This window comes from Muntiacus reevesi, chromosome 13, assembly GCF_963930625.1.
Source record: "Muntiacus reevesi chromosome 13, mMunRee1.1, whole genome shotgun sequence".
Taxonomy (NCBI): Eukaryota; Metazoa; Chordata; class Mammalia; order Artiodactyla; family Cervidae; genus Muntiacus; species Muntiacus reevesi.
Genome location: NC_089261.1, coordinates 15,448,438 through 15,465,444, shown reverse-complemented (window position 1 = coordinate 15,465,444; position 17,007 = coordinate 15,448,438). Strand labels below are relative to the sequence as shown.

General features: G+C 57.1%; 1 protein-coding gene across 4 annotated transcripts in view; it reads left to right on the top strand.

Moving 5' to 3' along the window:
* Positions 1-16,971, top strand: part of TESC (tescalcin) — a 61,936-nt gene extending 44,965 nt beyond the window's left edge. For 2 of the 4 annotated variants that reach the window (XM_065904190.1, XM_065904191.1), the window contains exons 3-8: positions 1,953-2,033; positions 8,693-8,832; positions 10,522-10,583; positions 10,695-10,802; positions 14,448-14,495; positions 16,732-16,971. In XM_065904190.1, the coding sequence (XP_065760262.1) occupies positions 1,953-2,033; positions 8,693-8,832; positions 10,522-10,583; positions 10,695-10,802; positions 14,448-14,495; positions 16,732-16,809 (517 nt within the window). In that variant the 3' untranslated portion in view covers positions 16,810-16,971. Of the gene's footprint in view, positions 1-1,952; positions 2,034-8,692; positions 8,833-10,521; positions 10,584-10,694; positions 10,803-14,447; positions 14,496-14,740; positions 16,163-16,731 lie in introns of all 4 variants that reach the window. The other 2 variants (XR_010658821.1, XR_010658820.1) reach the window with 2 other exon arrangements.
* Positions 16,972-17,007: the final 36 nt, after the last annotated feature.

The window sequence follows — 17,007 nt, the reverse complement described above, 5'->3', positions numbered from 1 at the left end:
GATTTGCTTATTCTGGACTTCTCATGTATTCATACATAGAATCGTACACTGTGTGGCCTTTTGCATCTGGCTGCTTTCACTTAGCATCTTGCTCTCAAAGTTCATCTCTGTTGTAGCATGGGTCATCACTGCAGTCCTTTTTATGGCAGAATAATATTCCATTGCTGTGGGCCAGCTGCTCTGAGTGGGTTGCCTTCAGAACTGGGCCCTCAGGAATCTGAAATATTGGCATCCATTGATGCTGGCTCCTGAGTTTGGCCAGATGCTGCAAGCAAACGAAGCTAGTGCTGAGTGGTGGGGAGAGGTGGGAGACAGATTGGAGAAGGAGAGAACACGGAGGCGTCCGGGCCCCGGGTAGGTCCTGCTTCTCCTGTCTGAGCCTCAGCCTCCCCACCTGTTTGATGGGGGCAGGACAGGGCTCAGCTGTGTGTTTACAGAACCTTCCAGCTCTGATGGTGCGGAATGCCCCTTGTATGTGGCACTTCTTCCCAGCATGGGTTGGTTCTAACTTCAATTTCTAAATCTGAGGGCCCCTGGACATTCTCCTTTTAAGTGGCTAATATCCTCCCAGCTTCCCCAAGCTGGGTCTGCCTCCTTATTCCCCGGGATTACCAGCCTGTGTCCTGGGTCCCTTCCAAGGCCACTGCCTGGTGAAAGCCACAGAGCAGAAGAAAAGGCAAGCAGGAAGCAGGTCCGAGAACAAAGGACAGCCTTATGTGGGAAGGTTAGTCAGGTGGGGACTTACCTGACTCCACGCCTGCAAACTCACAGCCTCTGGGACCCAGCGACACCTGGCCCCAGCCACAGGGTGGCTGTGTTTGAAATTCACCATCTCATACGAACATTTCTCTCTCTCTAAACAGCTTTACTGAAATAGAATTCACATATCCTACGATTCACCCACTAAAACGTGCAATGCAATGGCTTTTAGTATGCTTCCAGAGTACTGTATCTATCACCACAGTCAGTTTGACAACTTTTTCATCACCCCCTAAAGAGTCCTCATACCCTCAGTACCATTTCCCAGCATGGCTCCCAATTCCCCAGCCTCTGGCAACCACTAATATCCTTTCTGTCTCTATGAATTGATTTGTTCTGGACTTTTCATATAAATGAAATCATACATTGTGTGGCCCAACTTATTTCACTTAGCACCGTGTCTGTACAGTCCATCTGTATTGTAGCCTGTTGTCTGTATTTCATTCCTTTTAATGGCTGAATGTGCTTAGCCACTCAGTCGTGTCCGACTCTTGTGACCCTATGGACTGTAGCCCACCAGGCTTCTCTGTCCATGGGGATTCTCCAGGCAAGAATACTGGAGAGGGTTGCCATGCCCTCCTCCAGGGGATCTTCCCAGCCCAGGGATTGAACCCAGGTCTTCTGCATTGCAGACATTCTTTACCAGCTGAGCTACCCAGGAAGCCCACTTCTATCACTATTCATGGGCAAATTTCTATGTGGATGAATGTTTTCATTTCTCTGGGGACATATCCAGGTATATACCTAGCAGTGGAATCACTGGGTCATGTGAAAACTCCAGGTTTTTAACCTGCTGTGGACACTGTTTTTGAAATCTCCAAGCGAGCAGTTTGCAGCTCTGATTCCAGGACAGCTAACTCAGGGTTTCCCTACCTGGGGTATCTGGCTGCTCAGAATGAGATGCAGGTCTTATGTCACTGCACCCTTCTGGGGGATTGGCAGGGTGGATGTCCAGGCCATATATCAGATTCCCAAAGGCATCTCTGTGCCTCCAGGCCCTCTGTGGTCCTGCTGGTCCAAGGGTTAGAGGAGGAGGTAGACCAATGCAGCATATTCCAGTCCTGACTCATGAATCTGGACCGTTCTCATAGGGCCTGCTCAGGGTGAAAAACACAACGTGAGGAGTGATGAACATGCTCTCTGACATCATTCTTTTCTCCTTTATTTGCCGGTGTGCCTCCTTGGAAACCCAGGAAGGAGAACTTCAACAATGTCCCTGACCTGGAGCTCAACCCAATCCGGTCCAAAATCGTCCGTGCCTTCTTCGACAACAGGTGGGCCCTTCTCCTGGAATGCTGATGGTGGGTGACTTTGTGGGGAGTGTTTTGCCTTTGTGACCTCTGTCATGACTCATGTGCTCAAAAGGCATGTGATGTGTTGGGTAGGAGTTGTGAGCATGGGTCAGAGGTCTAGCAGTTCTGGATTCATGGCTAGGTGACTTCGGACACCTCACTCAATCTCTCTTGGCCTCTGTATTAGTTAGCTATGGCTGCGTAACAAATTCCCCCCCCCCCCCAAACTTAGCAGTTTAAGACAATACATATTTATTAGCTCACCATTTCTATGGATCGGGGATTTGGGTTCTCTGGCTCAGGGAGGGTCACCTGGGGCTGCAGTCACCTGAAGGCATGACTGGGGGAGGCTCTGCTTCCGAGCTCACCCACCTGGATGTTGGCAGCTCATGAACCAATCCCTAGAGCTACCACACCTGGCAGCTGGCTTCCCTCAGAGTAAGGCGTTCCAGTAAGAGAGGGGGGGAGAAGAGAGAGACTGGGCACTTGAGATGGAAAATACCATCCACTGGTAACTTCATCTTGCAGATAACATTCCACCAGCTTTTCTATGTTGTTTTCATCAGAAGTGAGTCCCTGGGTCTCCCCGCGCTTGGAGTCTGGACCTCATGGGGCATGGATACCAGGAGGCAGGCTCACTGGCGCCCTCCTGGAGGCTGCCTCACCTTCCTTATAGATAGAAGGACGGTAATAATAGCACCTGCCTTGTGGTGTTGCTGTGAGGCTGTGCTGAGATGATGTGTGTTGAAGAGCCAGAGTATGCTCAGTGCCCTGGCTTACAGATGGAGAAACTGAGGCAGAGAGAGGCACCATGGACAGTGTCCCAAAGCTGAGGCTAAGGTTCATGTCCTCAAATGTCCAGTGTCGTCAGAGTTGAAAGACTCATGTATCAGGAGGGACATCACTGTGTCTGAGGTGATGAAGAGGTAGGGGATGGACATGGCGGGTGGGCATGCCCTCACCAGGCTGCCAGAGCCTGTGGACAAACACCCCGGTCCCAGGCCTGACGCCCTGTGTCTGCAGAGATGGCTGAGGAGCAGGGGAGCGGGCATAAAGACGAAGGAAGGGAACTAGCATGTTGAGATCATGTGATAGGTGGGGTCTCCCTGGACGGGCTTCAAGTTGTGCAAGCCTGAACCACCCAGCTCAGTTCTGCCAGGACTGTGAGGCCCTGAGCCAGAAGTGGGACCTCACTGTTCACAAGCGGGGGCTGGCAAGTCCTCGGGCTGCCCTGAAAAATACAGCAACCTTCCTTAAGGGCCTGTGGGGTGAGACTGACTAACTTTGCCCAGGAGTTAGCCAGGCAAAGCAGAGAGAGACCAGAACTGCATGTGCAAAGGCCCTGTGGCATAAAGTCCAGGTATACGAGTGACAGAGAGGGGACTCAGCTGGAACACAGAGAGGCTGAGCGTAGTGAGAGGTGTGGGGTGGGCAGGGTGGATCGTGCAGACCCTAGGCCAGCAAGAGGGGTCTTGACTTCAACCCAGGAGCAGCATCAGGGGTGGGGGGCAAAGATAGGCTTTAAGGGGAGTGTGTGGAGTGTGAAGCAGGTTGGCATCTTGCAGAGGTCACTCTGGCTGCCAGTGGGTTGTCAGGGGCTGAGGCCAGGGTCCCTCGGGCTGGGGCCGGGACTCCTAAGTGCAGAGGGATGGCAATGGGTGGCTTTGCGATACCTGGGAGGGGGTGACAGAGGGCAGAGGAAAGTGAGGGGGCTGGTACCTGAGGAATCACCCCCAGCAAATTGTCACATGGTCCCTTCAGAGAAGGAAGGTTTGAAGTCACGTGGTCACTGGTAAAGATGGGAGTAGAATTCAGCATCCCCACCTTCTTTTTAACCCTGGTTCTGCCAGCAGAATCCCAGGGCGAGGCCTGGGTGGGTAGGCAATGAGCAGAATAGGATTGGGGGGCGTTGCTGACAGGTGGTGAAGTGGAGGTGCAGGTGAAGTGGAGGTGCAGGTGATGTGGCCCCCAACATGGAGACAACATGGCCCTTGGGGTCTAGGTCTGGAGGTGTCAGAGGAAGATGGTGAGGGGTGACCAGAGTGTCGTGGCGGCTGACAGGAGAAGGGGGCGGCATGCAGACGTGTCTGTATACACAGGCCCGTAGGCACCTGCCTGTGAGGCTTGTTTCTGAAAGACTGGATGAGACCGGGGCAGCTGTGAGGTTGGCCCGGCTCCGGGACCCAGCCTTCTGTGGTTGGACCTGGAGGGGCTGGTGTCTTCCATGGGACCAGGTGGGCCAGGATGGGGAGAGGGGCACGCCCCGGAGGTCCCAGTGACCCTGCTGCCCCCGGGCCTGTGGAGCCCACCTGGGGCCAAGGGCTTGGTTCTTCTGTCCTCACCGCCGACCCAGAAGGAGAGTGGCAGGGCTGGAGGGGGACCTGAGGAAACCTCTCCTGTCCTGATGGGTGGCGGCGGGGCCGTGGACACCCGGAGGCTGCCTCACTTTGCTCATGTACAGCACGATGACAGTAATAACAGCACCTGCCCTATGGGGTTGCTGTGAGGCTGCGCTGAGATGACGTGTGTTCAAGAGCCACGGTATGCTGAGTGCTCAGTCATGTCCGACTCTGCCACCCCGTGGGCTGTACCTGCCTTCCCCCGCTGCCCCCCAGGCTCCTCTGTCCATGGGATTGTCCAGGCAGGAATACTGGAGTGGGTCACCATTTCATTCTCCAGGAAATCTTCCCAACCCAGGAATTGAACCCAGGTCTCCCGCATTGCAGGTGGATTCTTTACCATCTGAGCCACCAGGGAAGCTGTTTCTTTTTTTTTCTTTTTGGAAGCTGTTTCTTAAAGCAAGGCTGGCCGGAGGTCACTTGGCCCTCCGCTGTCCCCTGGGGAACTGGGAACAGACTCCAGGAGTTGTGTTTTCAGGTGAGGGTGGAACTTGGGTGTGGCCAGGCTGCTCTCCGGGACTGATACGCTGCGCTGCCTGCCGAGGGGACTGGGCCTGGGCAGGAGCCGGAGCGGAAACCTCCCTCCGGCCAGAGGACAGACAGGCAGGCGCAGCCCTGAATCCAAGTCCAAGGCGGGAGAGACACCCTCCTTGCTTGGAGCGTCCAACGTTAGGACAGAGCCCTGAGCGCGGGCGCAGGCAGGTGCCTCCCGAGGGTTGGAGGGAGGCCCTCAGTCAGTCAAGGAACGTTGAGTGTCTGCAAGGTGGACGTTGAAACAGGCTTTCAGGCCCCTGATGAGGGGTGTGTGGTGGGAAATGGGGGCAAGGGCTGGGCTGAGACCTGGGAGACCAGGTGGAGGCTTGTGGTGGGGGGAGTCACCCCACGAGCTGGAGAAGCTTCCAGAGAGCATTGAGCAAGGGAGTGACAGAGTCTCATTTGCTTTTTTAAAATATTTATTTATTTGGTTGCATTGCTTAGTTGCAGCATGTGGGATCTAGTTCCCTGACCTGGGAGGGAACCCGGGCCCCCTGCACTGGGAGTGCAGAGTCTTAGCCACGGGACCACCAGGGAAGTCTCTGACTTGCTTTTTGCAGAGCTCCTTCTGGCCTCTGCCCATTGGGATGGTGGAGGCTGGACCAGGCTGTCCTAGGAGAGAAGAGGATCAGATATGATAGGGGGGTCGAGGGGTCCCTAGGCCTGCAGTGCGGGCAGCTCATGAGACACCTGCTCTAGGGAATGACCATCGGAAGATGATGCAGGATGGTGAGCAGGAGACAGGGAGGACAGTGGCCCATAAGCAGGAAGTGAGAGCCCACTCTCACCCCCATCCCCCCTTGGGTTCTGGGACCTCAGCCTTGGGCACCTGCTTAGAGACACGGTCTAGAGAAAGGGAGGCCCCTTGTGAGTTGGTGGACTGCCCAGAGGTCACCAAGAAGAGGAGGATTGAAGAAAGGCTTCCCCAGCCAGGACCTGGAGCAGCTCAGCGCCTGTGCGTCCTTTACATTTCTGTCCTGTGAGCTCTGCCAAGGAGTGAGGGAGGAGTCAGGGGACAGCCTGGAGGTGGTTTCAAAAAGTACCAGCGTCTGCCTTGCATCCTAAGACATTTTGGGAACAAGACAGTGAAGCAGAAAGCTGGTTGGAAGGCAGTTTGAGCCAGGTCTGTCCCCACCTCCACGGGCTCTGGTCCTCACAGAGTCATTGGAGAGTTAAAGAAGTGAAAATACTGCCCTCAATCGGGCTTTCTTGCAAGAAGAGTACTGTGATGCAGGGCTGCAGATTTGGATGTAGCCCCCATTCTTTTAGGGTTTCCCAGGTGGTACTAGTGGTAAAGAACCCGCCTGCCAATGCAGGTGACTTGGGAGACGTAAGTTAAGTTCCCTAGGTTGGGAAGATCCCTGGAGGAGGGTATGGCAGCCGGCTCCAGTATTCTTGCCTAGAGAATCCCATGGACAGAGGAGCCTGGTGGGCTACAGTCTATAGGGTCTCGTGAAGCGACTTAGCGCACACACCCATTCTTCTATCCACTGACCCTAGCCTTGGGGTGCCCCACTGTGGAAATTGGAGTGGAGTGCAGGTCGGCCTGGCTCCAGGGGCTGTGTCTGTGTTTCCTCGGCCTCTGCCCTTTGGTCGCCTTGAGAGACCAGGATGCTGGCCCACATGGACCTCCTGGGGACATTAGGATGGGAAGGAGCCCCCTGCCCCTGAGCTGGGTCCTGATGCTGAAGCAGCCAGGTCACAGCCTTCCCTGAGAAGCAGACACACATGGCCTGCCTGCCCCGGGGCCCATCACATGTCCCCGAGCTCATCTCCATCCCTCTCGCTGCAGCCAGAACCCCCTGAGAAGGAGGTGTAAACTAACCCACTGAACCATGCCTCCTAGGAGCCTGATGACTCCTGGGGCTGTTTTTATACCTTGTAAGTCTGGTCTGTGCCCATGACAGCAGGAACTCTGAGGTTATTAAAAATTTGTCCAGAGGAACAGTGGGAAACCTTTGTAAGAGATGATTTCAGAGAAAATTGAAATAAAAAAAAAAACACCACACACTCAAAGACTAGGCTTACTGAGTCCTGGGGAGATTCCCTCTCATCTCTCCGTTTGTTGTTTCACAATCCACCTTTCGTGATCCAGGCTCGGGAGCCACTTCTTTCTGGAAAATCTCCTGGAATGGAAGCTTGGGGACAGTGAGATCTCTGAATGGTGGAGTGTGGTGCACGCTGCAGGGGCAGGATTTGAAAGGGAGCAACTGGGCCCCTGCTTTCCCGGTGGCGCAGCGGTAAAAAACCTGTCTGCCAATGCAGGGGATGCAGGTTCCATCCCCAGTTGGGAAGATGCCCTGGAGAAGGAAAGGGCAAGCCACTCCAGTAGTCTTGCCTGGGAAATCCCATGGGAAGAAGAGTCTGGAGAGCTATAGTCTGTGGGGATCACAAAGAGTCAGATACAAGTTAGCAACAAAACCACAACAGATGGGCCCCTGGAGAGAGAACCTTGAACATGTTCCTTTAAGCTGAGATGTGGTCCTGACCCCAGGAGGCACCCAAGTGCATTTGAGAAGCATCATCATCCCAGGCCAGCAGAGAACTGTCCCTTTGCAAGGAGGCACAGGGAGGGTAGGGGGACCATCACACAGATGGCGACCTGCCCCAGTAGAAGTCGATCAGCGGTGAGAGTAGGGCAGCGGTGGGTCCGGAGCCCGTGTTGGGTTGGAGTCGGCTCCAGGCTGACTCTTTCCCAACCCCTCTGCCAGGACCTGCACTTGGTGGCTTGTCAGTGCCCTCGCATGCATTTGCTGGGTACCCGCAGTGTGCTCGGCAGAAGACGGACCCAGCCTTGGGTTCGCTCCCCGAGCCCCACCTGGAACTCAAGCCCTTTCCCACCCCTTCGGAAAAGCACATCTGCAGGGACATCTCAAACCTGCCCTCATCTGTTCGAAAACCTGCAGCTCTTTGGTGCAGTTCACACTTTGGTAGGAAACAGATTACTCAGAAATGCCTGCCCACAGATCACTGTGCCCGAGTTTCAGACGGCTGACAGAGAGCAGGAACTGGCAAACTTTCTCTAAAAGGCCAGAGAGTAAATATTTTAAGCTTCACGGGCCACATCGTCACTGTTGCAACTGTTCAGCTCTGCCTCTGTAGCCTGAAAGCAGCCGCGGATACCATGTAAATGAGCAGGCATGGCCGTGTGCCAATAAAACTTTATTTCTGGACGCTCAGATTTGAATTTCATGTAATTTTCACTTGTCATGCGATGCTATTCTTTTTTTCCCCCTTAACATTATTTTTTCAACCATATCAAAACATACAAACCCTTCTTAGCTCACGGGCTATAAAAAAGCAGGTGGCAGGCAGGATTTGGCCCCTGGGCTGCAGTTTGTGACCCCCTGACCCTTTTGATCTAAAGGAAAGGGTCAGGAGACATACCTGGTGAATTACCACCCAACTCTGACCCCCGTGCATGCCTCGCAGCCCCCCGCCCCAGCAGAGGTGCAGCTGCTTGTGTCTGCCCCAGACCCCCGGATGGTGGTCTCTGGGTGGAGGAGTGCAGCACAGGGCTGGACTAACCCCCCAGGGGGGCCCCGGTACCCCCACGAGCTGGTCGCTGGGTAGCAGAACCCAAGGCTAGGATAGCCATTGTAGGTGAAGCGAGTGCGTGGGGGGGCCGGCTTCTCTGGGGCTGTGGGCGGCAGTGAGATGAGGTTCTGTTTTGAATGCATTTCCGACACCCCCTCGTTGCTCCCGCAGGAACCTGCGCAAGGGATCCAGCGGCCTGGCCGACGAGATCAACTTCGAGGACTTTCTGACCATCATGTCCTACTTCCGGCCCATCGACACCACCATGGATGAGGAGCAGGTGCAGCTGTGCCGGAAAGAGAAGCTGAGATGTGGGTGTCCCCGAGGCCTGCTGTGCCCCTGCGGGGGGTGGGGAGGGTCAGGGAGCCCCAACTCTGGGCCTTGGGGAGGGGGGTTTCACAGCAGAGAGGGTGCTCCCTCTCCTAGGCTGCTCTGAGACAGCCTCCTTGTTGACACTCCTCAGCAGCTGGTGATTTTCTGGGAATAGAAGGGTCTGTCGGTGATGGGAAATTGGTTTGGACAGACCTGGTTCAATCCAGCCCTTCCACCAAGCAGCTGTTGACCTTGAACCTGACGCTGGTTCACATGTGTGGTTCTGAGGCTGGATGAGACCTCAGGGGTGCTTCCATCCCTTGCCCCGGTCCATAGCCCGCCACCAGACAGGGCTTCACGGGGCGGCCTCCGCGGGCCCATGCCCCCCACCCTCGGGGCCCCTCCGGCCCTGGGTCTGAGTTCAGGGCGGGCAGCACCCCTCCCTCCCTGTGCACTTTCCCAGGACTCCAGCATCCTTCTGCACCCTGCCCCCGAGGCAGCAGCGTCTGCAGAGAAATGTAAACAGGGCCCGGGCTATACTTAGCTCAGGATGTGTCCTAAGGACTGCTGGGGGCAGGGTGATGGCGCCTGGTGTCGGCCCAGCTTCCAGATGGTTCCAAGGGCTGGGTCAGGGGTCATGGGGCCTGTGGGATGGGACAGACTCTGGTTCAAACCCCTGGCTGCCCCTCCGTTAATGAAGTGAAGTGAAAATCCCTCAGTCGTGTCCCAACTCTTTGCAACCCCATGGACTGTAGCCCGCCAGGCTCCTCTGTCCATGGAATTCTCCAGACAAGAATATTGGAGTGGATAGGCCCTTCCCTTCTCCAGGGGATCTTCCCAACCCAGGGATTGAACCCAGGTCTCCTGCATGCAGGCGGATTCTTTACCGTCTGAGCCACCAGGAAAGCCCCCGTTAATAGGGCAGCTGTGGGCAAATGCCTTCGCTTCTCTGAGCTTGTCAGCCCCGTCTGTGACACGGGCTCGGGGTAGCCCTGGGCTCAGGGCAGGGTCGTGTGAGGATGAGGGGCAGAGATGTTTGCAGAGCGCCAGGCAGGGTAAATGCCGGGACCGAGGCCTTTGTGAGCTTGAGGCTCCCTGAGGCTGAGCCAGGGGTGGAGAGGTCACCTCCCCTTCGGCTCCTGGCTCTGCTGGGATACAGGCTGCTGAGTCATGTCAGTAAAGGGACCAGGTGACCTCACTGAGACAGAAGCAAGCCGAGCAGGTGTGAATGCCCCTCGGGGGCCGGCTTGGATCAGCCAGGGGCGGGAGGAAAGCAGCGGGGTCCATGACCTGCCCCAAGCCCAGGATGGCAGCCACTGTCTTGGGTCTGTCAGGAATGACACCTTGAAGTCACGCTGAGCTGACTTCCTCTTGATGAGACTGTCGCGTGATCCACTGGCCTTGGCTCACCTGACACCACCACAATGAGGCAGAGGTGTAGAGACTCCCATTTTACAGATGGAAAGCTGAGGCTCAGAGAAGTGAGGTCGCTTGTCCAAGGTCACTCACCAGAAGTGGTCCGTCTGGCCCCACGCCCTTTGTCCTTGCCCCCTATGGCTTTGGCATTCGGGTTGCATTGCTGGGGGTGCTTTGCTCAGTTTGAGGGAGGGGGAGCTTGGGGGAGCGGGGAACCCAGGGCTCCCTTCTCATCCTCGCCTGACTCATTCTCCTCTCCCCACTGCCCCCAGTTCTGTTCCACATGTACGACTCTGACAGTGACGGCCGCATCACCCTGGAAGAGTATCGAAATGTAAAGTATGCTCCTGCACCTGCCCGGCGGGCCCCAGTGGCCCCCACACACACCGCGCTCAGCGGCCTGGCCTGAGGCCCGAGCTCACGGTGTGTCTGCCCCGCCCGGCAGGTGGTAGAGGAGCTGCTGTCGGGGAACCCCCACATCGAGAAGGAGTCAGCGCGCTCCATCGCCGACGGTGCCATGATGGAGGCGGCCAGCGTCTGCGTGGGGCAGATGGTGAGGGCCCAAGGCCCCTGTCCCCACCCTCCACTCTCCGCCCGCCGAGCCCTGCCAGAACCCAGCGAGCTCTGAGTCTGCGCTGCTGGAAGGCCTGGAGGGCAGAGACCCCCGTGGCCTGCTCACCACTCCAACTGGGCCTGGCGCAGAGCTCTGCTCAGATACCTTGCTGCTTTCCTGTCCCACCAGAAACTAAATCTGAGGTCCCAGTCCTGGGGAGTCGGGCCAGGCAGGGGAGGCTGGGCTTGGGGGGCTGCAGACCCTACTGGGTAGCTTTCCTGGGCCCACGGTAGCACCCGGCAGAGCCAGGCCCGGTGGGTGTACCGCATGGGCTCACTCTCATTAATTTTATTATTAATGAGGCGACTTGTGGCCTGGAGGGCAGGGGTCTCCTGAGGGCCCACGATCTGGCGTCCAGGGAGGAGCTGGGAGCCGCGGGGGTGACGTGTAGATGAGACAGGCTCAGCCATCGGGGCGTGTGGCTGATGAGGGTGGGAGGCCTCCCGCTGGTGTCAGAAGTGGTGAGTCATTTCTCAGAGCCGGGCTCTCAGGCCTGGGGTTTCTCTGCCCGGCGCTGTTGACACAGGGCCCTCTGGGGTTGCAGAGTGTTGAGCAGTGTCCCTGGTTTCTATCTACTGGGTCAGTCACACCCTCCAAATCATGACAGCCAAACGTGTCTCCAGACACAGCTGCTGTCCCTGGGTTGGTGGGGGGTGTGAAGTCACCCCCAGCGCAGAACAGATGGAGCAGAGGGCACAGGAACGGATGGTCAGTGGACCAGCGCGTCCTGTGAGCGGTCACTGCTGGCATTCACAGGCTCGGATGGTGCTGTTGCGGGGAGAGGGGGTTGCAGATTCCCCTGGGAGGTTCCAGGCAACCAGGCACCCCCCAGGGTCCTCTGAAGGGTGAGTGTAGGCACCATGCTAGGTTCTCCATGGGCATCACTTAATGGATTTGTAGCCTTGTTTCACTGGTTCCAAGTGAACCAAGGCTCAGAGACATAGAATATTCTGGGCGTCCCGGACAGTGATGTTGGACTCGGTCTTACAGGGGCTCTGAGCCCCTGGGGGGCTGTGTGGGCAGGCATATGATCATGTCTGTGATGAGGTGTTCACCGCATCATGTTCCTTGTTCCTTGCGGCGGGTCTCGGGTGGTCACCCTGAGACCACCCCCTCTGGCTCCTGTGTATTCACCATGGCTGCCGTCCCAGACACCACCACGGCTTTGGGGTCACCCCAGCCCAGGTGGAGGGGTGTTTTTTCCTGCTGGAACATGCTGTTTGTGCGGGCCTGGGCCTGCTCCCAGGAGCAAGGGGGCTGTGGTCACTTTATTGAACTGCATTTTATCTGTCTGCTTCAGGGGCCCTAGGGAGGCTTCTGGGTTTGGTGAACCCACCCTCCTCAGCAGATTAAGCTGCTGCAGAAAGGGCTGGTGGCCTCGCTGGGGAGTGCAGGGACCCCTGGCCGGGTTGCGCGAGCCGAATCCCCACTTGATTTAATTACACTCTCCTCCGATAAATTGCTCCCTGTAGTACTCTAGTTTCAATTGGCGAGTTTTCTTAATTTGCTGTCGTGAAATCGCTGGCAGCTGGCAGCTGCTGATCTGCATAGAATCCACGCATCCTTGGAGCCCGTGCCGGCTTCCCAGGGTGGGTATCCCGCCACCGTGGGCATCATCTTCCTTAACTTACCGCTCTTCTGTGTGCTTGTAAAATATTTTCTCTTGTGATCATCGACCAGATAAACACAGAGGCGTGGGACGAGGGGCGACCACTTCCCTTCATACCGTGCGGCCTCTGAGGACACCTGACATTCCTGCCACAGACAGACGAGGCATCGCCCACCGTCGTGGACTTCCAGGGCTGGCTGTCCACTGCGGTTGGGGATCTTTCCAGGATGCGTCTCTGGGAAGCCTTCCTGTGGCTAGAGGGCGGACCGGCTTTCCTGGGGTCTCGGCCCGGTGCTGCCCCGAGCCCCGGCCCCTCCGCCTGCCTTGCTTCCACTGGGCGCCACCCTCCAGGCTGGGTCTCGGGCCCAAGGGGCCTTGTCTATAGTTCACTCCCCTTGGCTGCCCCCAGGGACCTGGGGTGGGCGGCAGGCAGAGGGCAGCGCTTCTTCTGTCTGTTGACCCTGGTCACGAAGAGCAGGCAGCCGTAGGGACAGGGCTGGTCCAGGCCTTCTAAGAATCTGGCGTTTTTCATAAAATTAAAAAGTATATCCGAAATTAGATTAAGAGCAAAGCCCACTTGAGGGGGCTGTTGGGAGATTTGCATCAGCTCATGGTAATCACGTTGGTGAAACACTTGTAGCAGACACACGGAGAGTGCCTGCTGGTGTCTTCTTCCTTCTTTTTTTAAATGAATTATTTACGTATTTATTTTTAGCTGTGCTGGGTCTTCGTTGCTGCACACGGGCTTTCTCTAGCTGCGGCGAGCGGGCGTTACTCTCTGGTTGCGGTGTGCTGGCTTCTCACTTGTGGTGGCTTCTCTTCTCGGGGCTCCAGAGCACTGGCTCAGTCGTCGTGATACACGGGCTTAGTTGCTCTGTGGCATGTGGGCCCTTCCTGGGCCAGGGATTGAACTGGTGTCCCCTGCATTGCAAGGTGACTCTTAACCACTGGACCACCAGGGAAGTCCCTGGTGTTAACTACGCGTCAGAACGAATCTCAGAGCAGTAAAGAGAAGTGTCTCTCTCCTGGTCCTCCTCCCTAAAGAGACCTGCCTTTGATGGGTTTTTCCTGACACAGATCAACGAACACACTGGGTCTTCTAGTTCTGAGTCACACAACACGGCGTTCAAGTCCCCCGACTTTCTTGTCCCCGTGTTGACCCCTCACGTCCCTGGGGCAGGTGGCAGCCATCTGTGGTGTAGGGAACAGCCTGCAAACGTGTTTCTGCTCCTTGTTTTTTTCCCCAGCGGGTACGTATCTTGGAGCCTGTTCCGTATCAGCCCATCTGGGATCGACCCCTTCTTCGTGGTAATCCAGAGCCTGGACGACCACGCTTTCTTTGGCTGGTCTCGTGTTGACAGGCAGTGGGATGTCCGCCCGGTTGTCATGGGCACGGAGGGCGCTGTGGGCGGGGGCCGTGGGGACTTGGTCGTAGCGTCATCAGGGGCAGGAGCCTTGCTTACCATGTTGTGCGTCCCTGTGTGCACAGGTGACTCCGGAGGAGGGGAGGCTCCCGGACCCCATGCCATCAGGCTGACTCACAGGCGAGAGGGGTGGGCTGTGCTGGCTGGCCCTTCATTCCCTTGGCCCTTTGCCCAGTGTCTGGAGCACCGGTCAGCTCAGAGCTGCTCTCAGCCAAGCCTGGTTTGAGAAGGCAGGATGGAGAAATGACAGGGAGTGTTTGTTGGTGGCCGCCCCAGCCTCTGTGCCCACCCCACCCCCCTTCTTTTCCCATTATGTCAGCCCTGTCCTCCCCAGGGACATAGGTAGGGGGTGGGCCTGCGCCAGCACCAGCTTCCACCCCACCATCAAGGGGACGCCAGAGTTCAAGGTGACCGGCCCCGAGCTAGGGCCGAACAGTCCAAAATGTTCTCATGGTCCTACCTACATGCCCCACCCCCCTTTCTGGGTCAGAGGGTGGAGGTGGAGGGTCTCTGGGCAGAAACCACTTACTGCGCCCCGTTCTCTGTCCCCAGGAGCCCGATCAAGTGTACGAGGGGATCACCTTCGATGACTTCCTAAAGGTGCGTGCCTGGGAATTGTGGGTGGACATGGGGGCTGCCCTGGGGGCTTGCGGGGGACCCTGCTGGTCAGGAAGAGACGGGCGTCTCAAGGGAACAGGGTCTAGCCTGAGTGTGGCCTGTTAACAGTGGTTTAAACTGATTTTACTTAAGTTTATTGAAAGGGTGATGATAGTCACAGACAGTCAAAACAACTTAGCAAGTACGAAACGGCCTCTGAGGAAGGCTCCGTTTTTCTCCCTATCAAGTCCCTGGTCCCCTTTCTCAGAAGCACCCTGTTGACAGCTGGAACCAGGGTCTGGAATGTTCCACGCCTGTGAGCCCAGCTCTTCTCAGCACGCACTGGTGCTGCCCACATGCGGTCCTGCTGCCCTCCCGGGCCTCACAGACAGTGCTGTGTGCCCAGCTGCCCACCTTCCACCCTGGTTAGTGGACGTTCAGGCCTCGCCCAGCCTTCGTGGCTGCAAACGTGCCTGCACACTGGGAATCCCGACGCTCTGATTGGCGAGGAGTCAAGCCCGCCGGTGCTCTGCCTACTCTTTGGCTCTGAGCATCCCAACAGCGGTGCCCCCGCACCCCTTCAAGGAGCTGAGGAAGATGGGAGGTTAGGGCAATGATAGCCAGGGGCTCCTGGGCCAGCTGCCAGCACTCCCAGGCGGCCCTTTGGGAACAGGCCTGTGCCCAGGACAGCGCTGGGGACCCCCACCCTATGGCTGAAGCTCTAGGAAGCCGAGGGGCAGCCTGTCCGAGGGACTCCCCCAAAGTCTGTGTGGCCAACTTGGCCAGTCATGGTAAGAGGAGGGACATGAGGAGGGGCGTGGGTGGTACAGACCCGGCCTGAAGGAGAGACGGGAAGGGCCTGCTGAGCTGGAGGAGGTCAGCCTCCCTCTCAGACATGCCCTGCCCACTCCCCCAGGGCAGGTGGACGGGGAGAAGTTGAGCTGGCATTTGTGCCATGGGTCACCTTGGCATGTGGAAAGGTGGTAACACCCAGGCAAGAGCCAGAGTTGAGCGGTGAGAAGACAGGGAGGCCAAGGGGAGGTTAGGGAGGAAGGATGCTGCTTTGAGCCAGAAGACGAGATGAAATCCTTTTTGGCCTCAGAAAACCAGCAGTCTGTTCCCAGCCCTGCCCCGCCCGCCTCCAGGGCCCCCAATCCGTGGCTGCTGGGCTTTTCCCGACCAGCCGGCTGCTCCCGTTCTCCGAGCCCCGCCACGACCCTCTCATCACCTTGGCATTTGGCAGAAACCACCCTGCGCATCCAGACCTCTCTTCCTGGGAACACCCTGCCCACCTAACAAGGAAAGCGCCTGGGACTGTGGGCGCGTGACGGTGGCCGAAAGTGTGCGGTGGCCTCCCTGTGACTTGGGTGCCCACAGGACTGTGCGTGCCCGAGCCTTGTGGCTGTCCCTGAAGATGTTGAGGGCGACACTCAACATTGTGAGAGTCTGAAATTCTTACATAATCAGGGAGACGGTGACCAGTCACTGCCCACCACACCCCTTGGTTCCTGTCCGAATCCTTCCAGCCGTCTCACCATCCGTGGTCCTCTTGGGCCCGAGTGGCCGAGGAGCGGAGTCCTGGGCGCTGGAGCCCGTAGTCTGGCATTGGGTCTGGTGGCCTGAGTGTCCGCTAGGGCCCTGGCCGGGATGGACCCTGATGGCCATGCCAGGTATGTGGTGACAGACGTGGTCTTTGGCGGAAACCACCTTTCCTGGGCAGGAGCTTATCCTTCTGGAACACGGTGACCTATCCTTGGGAGGTTATAAAGACCTAACTGTCGCGACCTTTGAATGAATGATGATGGCTTGATGAGATCTTACAGTTGCACAGCCCTTAACAGTTTACAAGCCGCTTCCGTGCAGGATTCCACGGTAGCCCCCACCACGGAGTGGGCAGCACAGGTGGTGGTCTCCACGTCTTTCTGGTGCAAAGGAGGTTTAACAGGGGCTCAGGAATTTGCATGAAAATCACGGAGCCTGAAGTGGTGGTGGGTGGCTCGAGTGACTTCAGCTAGGAGCCTGGATTCAGCACTTAAATAACTTGCTGTGACAGTCCAGAAAGAATCTGAATGTCAGAGCCCAGTTAACCAGCAAAGAGGCAGATGGAAGAGGTTCTGCGTTTTGCTCTGGATCTCACCTGCGGGGCATTGCGGTGGGTGGCGGAGGTGGGCAGGCAGGGAGTGGCCGGGGGTCTTGGGGGGCAGGGATGCCCACTCATGCTGCTCCGTCTGTGCTCCAGATCTGGCAGGGCATTGACATCGAGACCAAGATGCACGTCCGCTTCCTGAACATGGAGACCATCGCCCTGTGCCACTGACCGCCTGCCCCCACGGAGCGTCTGCACTGGGACCTGGGCTGCACGGGGGGCCCGATTGCTGCAGCCCTTATTGTAAATAGCCGACACGCCTTGCTCATCTCGTTTTCCCGCAGGGTATGGTGTGTGGGACTTTGCTGTTTTTATCTCTAATAAAAAAGGAAAAGGGTTTGGTAATGAGCGTGGCTCCTGTCTGTTTCC